The following is a 16,653-nucleotide window of genomic DNA, read 5'->3' as shown; positions in this document are numbered from 1 at the left end:
ACCAAATTACAATAAACAGGAAAAAAAACCCCAACCCCTGAAAATAAACTATCAGGCAATGCTTTGAAAAAAAAAGCTTACCAATTTAAAATGCTATTTTTGCTCTTGACCAACTGATGCCCTTTCTGAGTAGTGCTACTTTAAAAGAGAGCAGCTGATACAACTGCACAAACTGCAGCAGCTTTCAGTTTCTCTCTTCATCCCAGCGTTTCGGAAGCAGGCTGAGAAGGCTCAAGTATTGGATTTTCAGCCTGCTGCAAGTATTGTCATTGTCTCTTTTCTGATGTGTGTAACAATAATTCAGAGGCACTCTCTAGCTTGTATGCACACATCCATACTTACTTTCGGGATTAAAAATGTTGTAAACATAGATATTTTCTGTACTGCCACTGAAACTAGCGACATGGAACAAATGCGACTGATGAAAGATTGCAGCTTTCTGTCATTTGATAAGACGATGGCATTAGTGAATTGCTGGTAGGCATATCGTATGATATGCTGGCACTCGTGAAGGTTACTAATGCTTGTGTTGAGTCACAAGATTGTTTTTCTATGTCTTCTGAATTCACGGAGATCAGACTAGCATGTTTTGATCTCCTCCATAACAAAGTTTGCTTTCGCAGACTTCCCAAGTCCTCCTTGAAGTGTGGGTTGAAAAGTATATAAAGGAGTGGGTTTAGACATGCAGGCAATGGGACAATCACTAGCAGTATTGACTTTATCACTTCTGGGCTGATAAAAGTGAGGTTTAGTAAGGAGGAAAAAGATAAGAAGGCCACAGGGCAATAAAGAATGCAATTAGTGAAAAGTAGCAAGGCTATATGTTTGACCATAGAGCAATCCCAAATGCTGTCTAGTTCTCCCTTTTCTAAACTACAGTAGAGCTTTGTATAAGCAATAGTCATCACCAGAAAACAAAGGGAGTTCAGCAATACCAGTGCTACCATGTAGCCCATAGCAGTGGGTTCTCCAAATGGTAGTGGTAAACAAAGCGGAGAAACCCCATACTCACTCCCAGTGAGGAGTGGTATCACTGCAATGATTAGTGCTAACATAAAGCAAAAGAAAATGGCAATTTTTACACTAGCAACGGAGGATTTTGTTTCAAACTTTGTCGCATGCTTTACAGAGAATGCACGTTCAAGGGCAGCTAGGGTAAGGAGGAAAATGGAAGCCTCTGAAGCAAAAATGGAGAGAAGGCCAGTTATTTGGCAACCAATTCCACTTTCCCAACGTGCTCCGTACTGAGCAAAGCTACCAAAAGTTGATGCATCCACACTAGCTAGTACTCCGCTGGCCAGGCCCATCAAGGCATTTACGATAGCTATTAAACCGATCAAAAGTTTTATGGAGGACATATACAACGGAGATCTGAAAACTGTAGCAGACACCAATGCATTGCAAATAAAGGTCAAACCCACTATGATCCACACTCCAATTCTGATCAGCCAGCTACCAAACAGATGGTCACATGGTTTGAAGGGACCTGAAATGACAAACAAAAAAAAAAAAGGGCAAAGGAAACCCCATGTAAACTAAAAAATAATTTTGCGCTTTCCAAGACATAAAATTTCATGCTTGTTGCAGGTTCTCAGCACAGCCAAACAGTGAATTTCAGTCCAAAAGGGGAGCTGGAAATTTGCTCTTCCTTTGGAGCAATCCAAGACCTTGGTAACATGCTGCTAAATGCATGTTGCATTACCGATGCACAAGTCTTTGTCCCTCAACCCGAATAATCCATGGGTTTCTTTTTGTGCCTGGCAGTACAAGTGCAATGTGAATGTCTCTAGTTTCAAGAAATGCTGTGATGTTTGGATGTTTGCCAGTGTGTGAAAAAAGCTGAGAAAGATACCTCTCACTGAACTAGGACAGGTTGCTAATGAGTCATGGTGAAGTATGATATAATGGATATGGACAGATGCACTTTGGCTACCTTATAACATGTCATTACACCGTCCAAGAAAATTGAGGCTGTCTTTGCATTTGGAAGCGCTGCTGTTTTGGAGGGGCTTCTGATGACCTGTGGCTGAAGTCAGGTCATTATGAGTGAAGCCTGCTGTGTATTCTCATAGCATTGAGGTGCATATGCTGTGCAGTTGAACTTGAATGCTCTGCAGTCTGACAAACATTATTTACCTTGGTACAAGCCAGCTATGCTCTCTCAAAGCAAGTCCTTCAGTGGTCTACACTCCTCCATGAAGGCACAAATACCACAGCTGAGATGTGTTCCATATGACTGCAGCTGTGGCCATCAAGTAGGCATAAGCATCCATTTGTGTCAGTTTGCAAGTTTTTCTAAGATACCACTTGAAAGATCAGTACAGAAGCTAAATTTTCTCTTGAGTCTGGTGATAACTAACCTCAAAGACAGTGATGTTTTTGTGCACTCAGTAGTTATATTTAAGCCATAGGAGAACACGTGATGGTCAAACGGTTCTAAATACTTTGGCTTCCTGCCTTTTCTGTTCCTCTTTACGTAACTTTTAAAAATTTATTATTATTTGCTGTTGCAAACAAGAATCTTGGCTTGGAATGAATGCTCAAGTACTAGTTGTCACTTGGGTTTTTTTGTTCATGTTTCACAATGAAAGAATGGCTAGGGAAAATGTTTGCTGAATTAAGCAAGCAAAACTTATGACCATGGGTGTTAAAGCTATTAGCAACCTTCCAAAGACATGTTTCTTTCCTTGTCTTGAAAGAAACTTTCACTGGAATTGGTGGCCTGTAGCTTTGCAATTCAACCAATGTATTTGTTTTTCCTTTCTGCCACACTGCGAAGCCAGGGATGTACTATTCTATAAAGAAAATGACAGTGCTGGGGGTCCTTTGTGATGGACTGTGTACACCAATACAGTAGTGCCCGGTATTTCCTCAACACTGAACTAAACTGTGTGTTGTTCAAGAAGATCAAGTGTAAAATAACTCAGTGAAGTTCAGAATAATTACATTAGCTTTGCAAAAGACTGAGCAAGCAAAGATTCTGCTCCCCTTTATCATCTGTGTCTTGGTAGAATGGAGTCTTTGCTCTCTTGTTCCCTTCATAAGGGGATTGATTCCTGTGAAAAGGGGTCTGGAGTAAGGATCTGTTTGAGGACTGAGTAAAACTTTTGTTACACTCATAGATTAATTTAGTAGCTGAATAATTTTCTGGACTTCAATGAAAAATTTTATATTATTGTGCAATGTAGTTGTATTAATCCCATCAAATTATTGCAAAACATCATGTTACTGTCCTAATATCAGATTCACAGTTTGTTCTGCACCTAGAATGCCTGGTAATACTGTGCTTGGATTCCTATCTGCCTGGTAGTTTCATACCTGGAGAAGGTGAGCATTGCACTGAATGGTGAGCTTTCAAATCTTCTTCAAAGTCAAGAAAAAAATCTTCGAAGTCACGCTCATCTGTGGTGGAGAAAATACACAGATTTGATACTGCAATTTTCAGGAAAACTTCTTTCAGTACAACTTGCAAAAATGTCTGTGGTATTTAAGGCCTTGTCTTGTCCCCTTGCCTGTCAAACAGTGAGCAGAAGCAGACATATGCCTACTTGGTTTTGAATTACTGTACTCAGGATTATTTAAAAAGTTGGCACCATCACTTCTCTGAAAATAATTACTTACAGGTACATTTTCTCTTACTTAATTTGCAGTGTGATGACTGCCCAGGAAAGAGTTTAAAAGATGGGTTCTGCTGTTGTGCCAGGCTACTAAGAATTAACTCAATTGTTTCTGTGTTTCTTATATCATCGCTCTACCGTGTATTCTTGGCTCTATTCTCACTGGGGCTAGCCCTGAACTCTGAGACTTGCTGGTTTGCAGGAGCAGAGACAGCAGACAAAGCAGCAGGATGGTATAACATGTGTGTGCATGCACCTATGTAACAGGTAACAGGTCAAGCAACAAACCTGGTGCTGAAGGGGAAGAAAAATACAGCAGTTTTCTGTCCTGGAGAGCAGATGCACTCTCTGGTACCCAGGAAGCGCTGGGAAAAAATATTGGCAGGTATGCCAAAGTAGCCACATAAGCTCTGTGACTCATTCTGAAGCATGTGGACAGCAGGAGAGCCAAGGATGCGTTGCTACTTCCAAGGCCAGCAAGAAACTAGGTCTTTGCTGGTCTGCTCTTGTATGGGGTTACATAGCAGCACCAATTCCCTGTCTCTCACATAAAGGGAAGATTTCCCTTCCCACATTATTATAGTTATTATTTGGATGGAAAGAGATTTTTGAAAGGCAGACCTGAAAAAATGAGTTTGCTAAGCACAGGAATGCTTGAATAACATTATCAGGCGAGAGAGGGTTATTATTATTATCAGGCTGCCTTGTGACTGTAAGAGAGTATTGGATTTGCTTAACATCACAGGCTGCTCACAGCCTTCAGGTAGATTTAAAAGCCAAAGATGATGATTACCTTGAATTTGTAACAACCCAGCATCCTTTCTGTGAAAATCATCAATGCTGCTATTCTCATCTTTGTTCCATTGGCTGGAGATTTTGTAGTGGCTCTCACAAGCTCCAAAGGCACAGCACTGATAAGCATAGGGCATTTCCATGACCCTGTGGAAGAATAAGGAAGCATGCCGTGATACTGGTTTAGCACCAGAGTTACTGGATTGTACTGTTAGCATAAAGGAACTTTTTTCAATAAGCATGACTGAAAGTAAAAAATATTTATGGGTAAAACTCAGTCATGATAACATAAAATGAGGACTCACAAATAAAATTCCACATCAGAAATGCAGATGATTTCTAGGCTAATTTTAGTAAAGGCACAATGAAGTCTTCTTATGCATTTTCATGGGTGATATCAAAGTGGGAGATAAGTGCCTTGCTGTTGAGTGACTGTTACTCTCAGAGCTGCATTTCTATTTTATGATTTTGAATGATTTTACAGTGAGAAAACAACAGTTTCTCCATGTTACTTTCTCAATGGTTTCCTTTAAAAAAGCAGATGCAAAGATCACAACTGCATCTACCTGCCTAACAGGCAAACCCAAAACATCACTTCCCAAATGGAATTTCTCCAGTTTTGTGAGAGTGAGATCTTTTGGAATTCAAACTTTATTCACCTCTTTCCACATCCAACTCTTTTCACAGTAAGATGGCAAAAATGAGATTATCTTTTGCACACAGATCAAGAAAGCAGTGTTCTAAATCAAAAGGTGAACAAATCAGAAAGGCACTGTGTGGAAACAGGTGTCACTGAGGAAAAGGTTTTACTTTATTAACTGCCTCAGAAATGAGCATGGCCATTACAGGACACTGGATGCTCATTCCTAACTGTTTTAAAATCATTGGCACTCCTAACACGTAACTGAGTATAGGTCAGTGAGTTTCAACGATTTTGAGCATTTATTTTGTCAGAAAATGGCACATTTCCAGTATGTTTTGAACTTAATTCTCCTGGGGATGTGCAAATTCTAGGGCAGCATGGAAGAACTACATATATTCAAGTTCTATAGACTACTTCTATTCCTTAGATGTATTTTATGCTTTGGAAGCAGAGATATTTAATTTGCACAGTTCACCAATAATCCATACTAAAATCTAACAACTCACCTTAATTCCAAAAGCCCAGTAAACCAAAAAATTCAAAGATAAAGAGGTGATTAGAAGTTATTCTGACTTAACTTAAAGGGAATAAAATAGAACTAGATCCTCCTATCAGATTACTTTCAACAGGTTAATCATGCAAATTAACATAATGAGCATTCCCCCTGGGAAATCTGCAAAGAAATCAGTCTGAATCAGGCCCAGTGCCAACAGGACTTAAACTTGCGCACTAGTCAAAAGCTTGGTACAAAGGGGAACCAACAGAACCCTAAACTCTAAACTGATTTTTAAATTCGTGCATTTTGGGGTGCATACAGTGCTGGAAGCAGTCCTTTTTATGGCTGATGCTTATTTGATGTGGGTGATCAGATTTGGACCTTGTCAAACTACACTCTTTTAGAAACACTGGCTGAATTTATTTTTATGTACTGCTTATCTTACTGATGATATCTGTATCCTTGATAATTTTTTTCCTGCAGCAAGGAATGCCTCTTTTTTTCTGTTTTTAGATTAAGCAGCAGAGAATGCAAGATCATTTTCCACCTCACAAAGGTGTGGGGTTGATGGTGAATGGGAAGGCAGAGTTATGACGAATGGAGTAAATCACTGGGTTCTTCACAGCGCTGAATCAAAGCATCAGATAAAGAAGGAAGGAGTGGCTGGCAGCCTGACTTTACTTCCTCAAAGCTTGCCATAGCAGGCTGGGCTCGGTTCTGTAGAGTGTTCTTGTGCCATTGCTGAAGGTGGGGCACAGGATGCTCAGCTCTTTGATGTGTCTGTGTATTGAAGAGCAGTGACCCATTTCGATGAGCAGGAAGCTTTTATACCAAGAACTTGTCTTCAATGTTGTCACCAGTATCTAGTTCCAACAATTGCAAAGGGTGAAATTTCATTTTGGTTTAGATCTCTGTTCAAGTTTGGTGCTTCATGCATGTCTGTGCAGTGATCCTGTGTGAAGTCCTGGCCTCACTTTGATTTATGATAAAAGTCCTGCAGACTTCAGGTCAAGATTTTGCCCCATTCTCTCCTGACTGGATATAATTTGTTCTTACACATGTTAATCAACTCTACATATATTAATCATACTTTTTATACCTTTTTTTAAGACTTAAGCTACTACCTGGCACATCCTTGTTAACTACTTACCCAGACTAAACACACTGCAGTTGCATTTGAGCAAGGTACATCATTTTACAGGTGCAAAAATCATATAAAATAAAATATTGATAAAAGAATTAAAAAATCTTAGTTGTACATAATTCAATTGAATAGTGGATTATTCTAGGACTACTGCAGCACCTCTTGCGCCTCTAGGTCATGGTATATACATCACTATATTGTTGGAGTAACCCATTTTCTTGTGTTTACGTTCTTCTAAAGAACCTTCAGGTATTTTAGAATTGTCACCTGCCTCATGTGGGCAAAGTCAGTTAGAGAAGAAAAACTACAGTAGAAGCTCAGCCTCATCCATTCATGATTTCTTATGGTGCTTGCTTCTTGACCTCTGAGATCCATCTCAAGGTCTCTAGTGCAAGAGAGGTGTAAGGCCTCTAGTACTTTGAATGTTTATGTTATGAAAGTAGTTTCATACACTGTGATGGAGTCACTGCCCAATCTCCTCTGTGACAAACTAAAGTACTGGGTTTATTGAGACTTTTAAGGCATTGTTTCCTAATCTTGGAACCATTTTTTGCAGCTCTTCTCTCAGTTTATATTAACACGCCATCATGGAAGTGTTCTAGTGTGGATCCCTCCAGTGCTGTATGCAGAGGTTTAATCAGCACCACACTTCTACTCGTGACTCCCTTATTGATAACTCCAAACACTCCAGTCCATTAGTGGTAACATCTCCTTGAATTGTCTGCCTGCTAAGACTCATGGGACTTTTCCAGTGCAAAAGACAAATCTAGTGAAGACATAAGGATATCATCTCCATCCCTGGAAACATTCAAAAGCTGTCTGGACATGGTCCTAGGCAACCGTCTCCAGGTGACCCTGCTTGAGGGGGGAAACTGGACAAGATGACCTCCAGAGGTCCCTTTCAACCTCAACCATTCTGTGATTCTGTAACTGTGTGCACACTGTTTAATTGTTTCAGATTTTATGATATCAAACGTTTTACAGTAAAACATGGAAGAAATATGTGTTGCACTTGGCATCCTCTAATTAAAATATAAAAATTAAGGGAGAGTTAGGGGACACTCCCAAATACCCTGAAGTCAGAGGCAAAACTCTCTTTACTGTGACTTCTCTATGTTCATCCAGTGACTGGCAGAGCTGCAAATGATCTCTAAAGAACATTTCCTTCCTGTATCACAGAGCATCCAGCAGAAAATTACTAGCATCAAAATGTTTAAGTAATAATGGCAAAGTATAATTTGAACCTTAATCAAAAGATTACCGAAAAAACATTTTCAAACAAAAGAGGTCAAATATTTTGGAACTTCAGGAGTATATTCTTCCCTTGATATTTGCTGTGTTCTCATTAAATATAATGGAAGTTCTACAAGCACAACACAGTAGAAGAAGGACATATCACTAAGCTGCTAGCAATATTGTTTTAACAGCTTTTGAAACATATCACCAGGAAGCAGATGTGGCTCGTATTAAGCAAGTACTGGGGTTAATATTTCAAAACCCTTCATAGTTTCTTCAGTTGAAAGTGAGCATAATAAAAGAAGTCTATCATTTTTATCATATTTGCTTTAGTTTTAATAGCACAGATCAAAGACTGACAATACGAAGTAACATGCGTTACACACTGACACACCTTCCATTGCACATGAACACAAATGTGGCTTATTAGTTTTAATGACATACTCACTTGAGTTCTGGAAAATTTTCAGATGATATCAAACTTTGTAGGGCATGATTTCCTGTTAATTTTAAATGAGTTAAACCATGTAGCCCCGTCACAGGAAAAGAGGACAAAAGGTTGGATGACACATCCCTGCATAACAGCAAATAAAAATCAGCTTACAGGTTTTCTTTTTTTCTTTTTCTTCAGCTCTACAAGTGTCATGTTGGAAAAACAGGTTAGACTTTTCTAACTCAACCAAAAATGACTGCATTAAACAGAGGCCCCACTCGGCAGAGCAAAGCTGCAGCACCACTCAGGAGTATGCACCTATGTGCCTAGCTGCACGCTAACAGTAATATCTAGCAGTTAGCTAAGTCACTGTTGCCAAATTTTGACTCCAAACATTCATAGTGCCAGTTTTCAGACTAGCAAATGAATTTAGATTCATTAGATTGTTTGAATTTAAGGGACCCAGCACCAGAACAGCTTCCCATAGTTTAAAAGATTCAGCGGGATGCTAGAGGGCACAGCTGCCCTGAAAGCTCCACGGGGAGCAGGTCAGGCGTACAGGGAAGACATGTGTTTCAAGGTAGGACAGGTCTGGGCTGGAGAGAATGAAGGTGACAGTTCTAAGCTGAGGTTTGTCTGAGGAGCTGTGGAAAGACAGTGCAGATGAATACAGAAACGTAACTTGGGGACAGTAAAACAGGTGAAATGAGAAAGTGACAGTGGTCAAGGAGATATGGCAAAGTAATCAAAGAGGGGGAAGTCCAGAGGTATTCTGTTCTCTATTTCTCCCTCTCTCTTCCATTTATTCTATGAGCCTTTTCAGTCCTCTTCACAATTATCTACACTGCAATACTTCAGAGGGTCAACAGTCAATGAAGAAGAAGGGGAGTCTGATGCTGCTGAAAAGCTTTTATACGAAGGCTGAACAGCAAAGTTCCTGTCTCTTAGAGCCTAAGGACTGGAGCCTAAGGGCTAGACTTAAAATAAGGTATGTTGATGGACTGGTCTTCTACCTATCTGGTTTAGTGTGGGTCCTCTTGCTTACAACCTAGTTTCACCAAAGGTGAAATTCTGGTCCTACTGCAATGGTAAAAATGACCACTGACTTCAGTCTGACCAGGGCTAGAGACTAGCCTTTTAGGAAACACTGGTACACTGCGTTACTGTGTGTGTTAAAGAGCTTTTTTCTTTAACCCTTTCTGACTGTTCTATGCTATTGACCAAAGCTACGATTTATTGCTCACCTCACAGAGTAGAAAAGTTCTGAGGAGGGGCCCAAAAGGGATGTCATAGACAATATTGTCTTTATGGACATTTTTCAGTGCACCATCCAGAGGAGAGGCTTTGCACACTGACAGAAATGAATGCTCCTTTCCAAATTTAGGTTTCCCAGCAGCTACTGGATTTTCTATGAGCAAATGCCCAGCAGTGTACCTTTGTGACAGCAATGCAGCAGGGTGACTTCAAAGGAATTTTTTTTCACATCTTCCCCATACACCCGATGCTGCAAGGTTTCACCTTAAAGAGGCGTTACAATGACAGTGGGAAGTAGGAAGAAGTTAGTAAGGACTGAGAAGTGCTTGCAAACAAGGCCTGCAAAATTGGCTGCTGATGTTTTGACCACTAACTACTCTGAAGAAAAACTATTCCATCAAGTGAGGAATGATGAAATAAAGATGCATACTGGAAAAAGTTTATTTAAGTTTTAATTCAGTTCCTTAGCCTTGAAACACAACTAAGAGGAAATATTCTCCACTGCTACAAGAGACCAAGCTGCTAGCAAATTGAATGAAGAAAGGCAGGTGCACTGATATTCTTCATGGACCCCAAATCACTCTGATTATACAGTGTTATATGCAGCTTTGCCATAATACCTATGGGAATTGGTGAAGCAGAATAAAGTAGGCATTTAGATATGGGTTCAACAGACCAGAAGATTAGAATAGAGAAAGCCTCAATTTCTGCTGGGGAACCAAGTTACTAAATTTTTGTATGCTCTTGCAAGAAAAATGTGAAAATTTGACTGTAAAAGATATACAAATACTTACAGTTTGATCAGAGATGGTAAAGAGGAGAAGGCATTGGGGTGAATAATTTTAATTTTGTTCCAAGCTAAATCCCTACAAGAAAAGTGAGTGGAAAATTACATACCCACTGAGTGAATATGGAAGTTTTCATACACTTGATTACGAGGCCTAAATATAAAAAAGGTATTAATTACATGCAAATATTTTCAATAAGCTTCTGCATATCTCAGTGCAAAATCTTTTTACCATTTTTAAATTGTTAGTCAGTTAATGGCAATAGTTATTAAACTGACAACTTTCTTAAAACATCTTAACACCTTCTGCAGTCTAAGCAGTTATTTTAAATCTGCTTCACAGCTTCCTAAGGCAGCAGAAAGAAGAGTGGGGTATATGGGCTACTTCTAAGAGATCCTCATGATGTAAGAACAGCAAATCCATTGTCAACAGGCTTAACTTCCTAACCCCAATCTTCACTGCCCCTGAAAAAGCAAAAGGACTGAAAGCAACTCTTAAAAAAATGTATGGGTTTGAGCCTGCAAAAACTTACAATGTGTAATTATTTGACAAAATTACTCTACTAGCATATGCATCTGTGTGAAGACTAGAAACCTGCACATGACTGGACTCTATTTCTTAAGACACTGTTCTCTATAAAAAGATGTCATACTCTCTAGAGCTGATTATTACGTGAACCTGCCAACAGATACCAGCTCTGGCTCAGTATCTCTCTCCACCTCCATCAGAAACATTTAGAAGAAACAGCTTTTATAGCTATACATTTACATCTTTGAATTCATTGCTGCCGATGCTAAACTTCACAACGTTTGTTCTCCTTTCATAGTTATGACCTAATGGGTGAAAGATCAAAGTGAGGGAAAAAACAGAAACAAGGATGGTTTGGGGCATATAGCGAGCAGACAGTATATACCCCATATTTTTGAGAACCTGGGTGAATGGCTGTTAGGGCTGTACTCACAGAGACCGAAGAGCAGCCAGCTGCCGAAACGTGTCTGCTTTGATTTCACCGATTTCGTTGTGATGCAAGTCACTGAAATAGCAGTAAGAATTTCCTCAGTTTCAAAGGCACTTGGAGGACACTTCAGGGTGTTTTAGGTTGTGTTTACAATTCACTTCAATATAGTCTAAGGGTATGTATTTAGAATATGTCAAATCAGCCAGCAATAACCAAGTTAATGATGCTCAAACACATTTGTATATAGATGCTTCTTTTTAGGCATTTTAGGGTATTTTGATGCTTACATTTTTTGGAGTTTTTTACATGCAGTAAAACAGGGTAAGTCTTCCAGCAGGTTGTAAGACAGATCCCTGTAATACACAAGAAATGAAAAGATTAACATCAAAGTAACATTAAAAGATCTTTCATTGTCTACCTTCATGCTCAATTTAAAATAACTTGTTTTTATCCACAGTCACAAAAGAATAGAAAAGTGCAAACTCACTTATCATCTCTCATCTGTCAGATTTTGATTTCTAACTGAGGAGGAGAGAGGAGGGGAAAAGGCAAGATGTATTAACTCCATATCCTACATTTGCAAATTCCTTGCATCATCTGAAGATTTCCTGCCTGAAGTGTAGACTTCTACTGAGTGTTTTGCAGTAACAAAACCGGCTCATAGGGAATATTGGATTTGCATCACAGACTTCACATTCACTAAATTCTGACAAATACTTAAACCATTTAAAATAATCTACTAATTATATATACTCATATTTTTTCAGAGAAGATCCTGTATTTTTCTGGTAATAATCACAATGGACTATAATCAGCTTTCCAGTCTACGCTTTTAATTAAGCACTATTGTCTCCAGTCCCTAGACTGTTATATCTTATGACTGAGGGAAATGGTTAAAAAAAAATATTGGAACTAACTTTGAAATCAATCACTACATGGGGTAAAAAAAAACCAACTTAAAAAGACTTGAGCCAAAACTCAACAAATTACAGAATAACTGAAACATCTGGACTGATTTATAGTATAATATAACTAATCAAAACCAAGCCCAGGCAATTTGCAGAAATTGGAGGGGAAAAAAAAAGGAAGAAACCAAATACCCGCCCCCACCACCCAACAGTCTCATCCTATACATATACATGTTGCTCAGGGAAAACTGAATGGGAAATTTGCTAGTGAAAAGAATATAGAAAAAAGACTTATGCCTGTAATTAGGAAAAATGTCCTTTTCCACAGTTATCAAATACTATCACATAAAAGAGTAATCTCTTTTCACTCCTGTTTCAAATTCTCTGAAACTGGTTCTTCTCCACCCATTTATTTCCTTGTAAAATTTTATTTCCACTGTTACTATTCCAACAGGGGCATTTAGATTATTCTATATTTGATTTGGCGAAGTGGTTCAAGTAATGACCATGTGTGTTTTTAAGGTATTCTACTCTGCTTTTACTATGCACAATGGCTACCATCAATATATGTATATTTTTTGTTACAGCAGGGAAGATTATGGCCTCTGGTTTTGTATTTTTCACAGGTACTCTGTGGTGCAAATCAGACGTGATTGAGGAGAATTTAAGTGAGCTGGAGGCTTTTAGACCAAGGTAAAAGATATGTGGTATGTCTCATGGACTGTGGTTATTCTGTCATGCACAGATTTCTGACTTAGGTCTTCTTAAAAGTATGTAATCTGCTTGCATTTTGTACATACTGACACTCCCTCTTCGCACACGGAAAAAAAAAAAAAAAACCAAACCAAAACTGAAGCCCTTCTCCCCTCAGTTTCTGTTAGAGCTCCAGAAAATATTTTACTTGTTTATTTTTAAGGATTTTTTTTTCCCACTTTGTTAATACATGAGGCTCTTGGCAGCAGCAGAGGGCAAGTGGTTTTGGTTCCCGTGTTGAGGTGCATACCCAGCTGCGCTGAGGGTAGTCTCTCAAGGACTGGTGGGACTGTGTTCTCACATACACTGTTACACTGCAGGTGCACAGACACCCTGGAAGCCTCCGTGTACATTAATCCACATTTGGAACTATTGGTGTCTAGGAAGGATCCAGAAATTGTCTTTCAAACCAGTGTTCATGCTTGTAGTGTTTGTGCATGTATCTGAGCCAGGAAGCCCCTTCAGGATCAGAGTCTCCAAGTAACTTGTGGGGTTCAGAGCACTGTTATAATACTTCATGGCACAGGCAAAGCTAATGTGCAAACCTAAATGTGGGCTTGGCAGGCAGGTCCCCATCTGATAGGAATGGGGGAAGAGCAACTCTGAGTACATGAAAATGCTGTTAAAATTGTTCCCCACCCTTTTAAATTGTGGGGCTCTAATAATACAGGGTGATACTCAAAAATGAAAAAATGTGAATTTGCAATGGACAGTCCTACTCTACTATGAACTGTAAAGTTATTAATTACTGTAGTATTTATTTGCCTTCTGTTTTGAGATTATTTATTGGTTTTGCATAATACGGGATATATTTAAACGAGTCTGTGTGCAGACTTTCTTCTGGCAACAGACTCTGTTTCTGTCTTTTATCATTCTGGAAATGATTATACAGAGTCCATCAACTAAAACTTAATTTTTTCTGGAAATGTTCATGACATCCATGCTGGTATTCAAATAATGTGTTATAATTAGTGCTATTTCAATGTTGGCCAGAGAACTAATACCAAATACATTCCTAGTGATGTAATACATAGAGGACTAAGTGCTGTTGGCTCATTCTCAAAGAAGTGGACACAATGATTACTTTCATTAGTGATTAAGCAAATTCCAAGGAAATCTCCAAGTTAAAATAATATTGGATATCTAGTATAAAAACTATGCCCCAACTATGCCAAGGAACAGTCTATTAAAATTTCAGTCAGCTACTTATGTCTGGTTTGAAAAGAAACTAAAAGAGGAGCATAACAAGGACTCAAAACTGCACTCCTTAGTTATATTTTCCACTCACTTCACTGAATTATCTGTGTCAGTGAGGAAAAAAATCCCAGACTACTGTAGGAGAGACAGAATGAATGAAAATAAGGTAGTTCTGTTGTTTATTAAACAAAATCAAGAACCATTTTACCCTTTCCTAACAATATGCAAAGTAATTATCTTCTTCAGCAACGTACAGGAAATCCTGGCTGATAAGTGTGTTGTGAACTTTTTGAGTAACACGGGGGCCCACTCCCTAAGCTGAATTCCTAAGAAGTAACGTGATACACAGAAATAGCAGTAATTGGGTAATTTTGAAATCATAATGATTTCATTTGTCCATTAATCTCTTGCATTAATGTAATATTAATAATATTACTGAAACGTACAGCACTTGGAGGTTAGGTAACTGGTCACAAGCTGATTTGGGGAGAGAGGTGATCTGTGCTCCTGTGAGTGTCCTGTTGAAAGTATTTATAAAAAAAAAAAAAAGAAAAAAAAGGTGACTTTTTAAAGATTGGAAAACAAATATACTTTTTTAGGACATTCTTTAGAATAAGTCACTATCCAAAAAAATATAACAAAGCAAAAATACTTCTCTAGCACTTACAAACTCTCCAGACTTGTAGTCCCTGTCAGATCAGGAAACTCTGTTATCTGTGAAGCACCATTTAAAGTCCTAGAATTTAAAAATATTGTTTCAATACAATTCTGGTGAGGAAAGTGTGGGATAACTCAAATATTGCAATATATAAAGACAATTAAAATAAAAAAGCAACCACATACAGAGTTCTGAGTTCTGGTAAGTGTTGAAAAGCAGATTTTCCAACAAGCTGGATAGGGTTATCATAAAAATGTCTGCAAAAAGAGGATAAAAAGACATTTTATGAAGAATATTTTAAAATATTCTAAATATATTACATGATTATAGTATAAGCAAATGAGTAAACTATGATGATCACAGACTGCGCACCTCTGGTTGTAGCAGAGGTGCACCTCTGGGCTTTTCTCACCCACCGATCTATATCCATCAACCACATTTCACGTATTGAATATTGAAGTAGTCATTGTTTTCTTGGTTTTAAAGCCAGAAGTCAGTCAACAAAATATTCCCTTTTCCTCTCAGGTTTGCAAATATAGAAATCCAAGCATGAAGAACTTTGTTGTGACCTGAGACAAACTTAAGGTTAGCAGGTGAAGAAGTCAGAACTTCACCTACTCAGAAGAAGTTCCCTTGCACTTTTGCAGTCATACTGCTTTTGCTCACAGAATAATATTGCTCAAGATGAGTCACTATTTTTCTTACGTTTATTTTACAGTTTCTTATTTTGAGGTTTGCCCATTAAATGCATTTTCATGTAAGACACTAGGAACTCAGACTGGAATCTGTCAAGAGTAATTTTTGCTAGCTTCTACATTGCTAGCAACGCTAAGAGACTTAGGAGAAATAGTTCAAATAAAAGGTCAAAGGCCAGAGACCATTACTTGCTTCCCTTAAACAGGGCATGCAAACAGCCATTCCTTCCACAAAGTTGGAAAGATACAAGATTGTTTGCTTGTATAAAGTTGTGCTATACAGTACCTTTACAAGAAGAGCTATTTAACAATTACCCACAAATATGATATTTAGTTCCACGTTCTCTAATCAGAAGAGTCATCGAAAAGACTCTTACCACTTACATTGTTATCAGTGATGGATTACCCACAAATGCACGCTCAGGTATTGACTTGATGTTATTGCTATGAAATCCCCTACAAAAGGAAAAATGGTTTACACAGTAAGAAAAAAAAAGTGAAGGCACAATCTGTATTCACAATGCACAAGAACGTTTTTTGTTTGTAATAAGAAAAGTAAAGGCATGTCCTTGTTTTCTGGAATAAGACAAAACTGAGAAAATAAAAAAAAAAAAAAAAAAAAAAAAAAAAAAAAAAAAAAAAGAAAAGCAATGAAATAATAGCTGGAATTCTGTGCTTTTCTAAATCAACAAAACCATTGGGATGAAGAAAATTGCAAAAATGGCATTTTAAAATTCAGATGCCCTCAGTAGGAAACTGCTTCGTAGCTATATGTCATGTATATATGAATCTATGTGTGTATTTATATAGATATAATGTAAATACACAGACACATATGAACTAATAACTTTAGTTAAATATTAATAATTAAATAAATAACAATAAAAGAGTATATGTATTTCCCCCCGTACTTCTTAAACTGTAGCTATTTCTTTTGCTGGGATAATAAAGGATTGCACAAGTTTATCAAGAAAATTATTTTATATATTATACTGTAATATGTTGAGCCTCCCACCCCACCTTTTTGTTGAAATATTTTAAATATGGACATGAACAAACTATCCAATGTAGTTGTGCCTGT

The 16,653-nt window shown here is 38.1% G+C and overlaps 1 protein-coding gene across 1 annotated transcript in view; it reads right to left on the bottom strand.

Moving 5' to 3' along the window:
* Positions 1-395: 395 nt before the first annotated feature.
* The window catches only part of LGR5 (leucine rich repeat containing G protein-coupled receptor 5), an 88,052-nt gene continuing 71,794 nt past the window's right edge, over positions 396-16,653 (bottom strand). The window contains exons 8-18 of the mRNA XM_009646270.2: positions 15,957-16,028; positions 15,063-15,134; positions 14,887-14,955; positions 14,666-14,737; positions 11,649-11,714; positions 11,365-11,436; positions 10,410-10,481; positions 8,377-8,502; positions 4,411-4,556; positions 3,319-3,402; positions 396-1,486 (exon numbers count right to left, since the gene is read on the bottom strand). Coding sequence (XP_009644565.2) covers positions 396-1,486; positions 3,319-3,402; positions 4,411-4,556; positions 8,377-8,502; positions 10,410-10,481; positions 11,365-11,436; positions 11,649-11,714; positions 14,666-14,737; positions 14,887-14,955; positions 15,063-15,134; positions 15,957-16,028 — 1,942 coding nt within the window. The remainder of the gene's footprint in view (positions 1,487-3,318; positions 3,403-4,410; positions 4,557-8,376; positions 8,503-10,409; positions 10,482-11,364; positions 11,437-11,648; positions 11,715-14,665; positions 14,738-14,886; positions 14,956-15,062; positions 15,135-15,956; positions 16,029-16,653) is intronic.

This window comes from Egretta garzetta, unplaced genomic scaffold (genome assembly GCF_000687185.1).
Source record: "Egretta garzetta isolate BGI_Z169 unplaced genomic scaffold, ASM68718v1 scaffold68, whole genome shotgun sequence".
Classification (NCBI taxonomy): Eukaryota; Metazoa; Chordata; class Aves; order Pelecaniformes; family Ardeidae; genus Egretta; species Egretta garzetta.
This window is presented reverse-complemented; position numbering and strand designations above follow the sequence as displayed.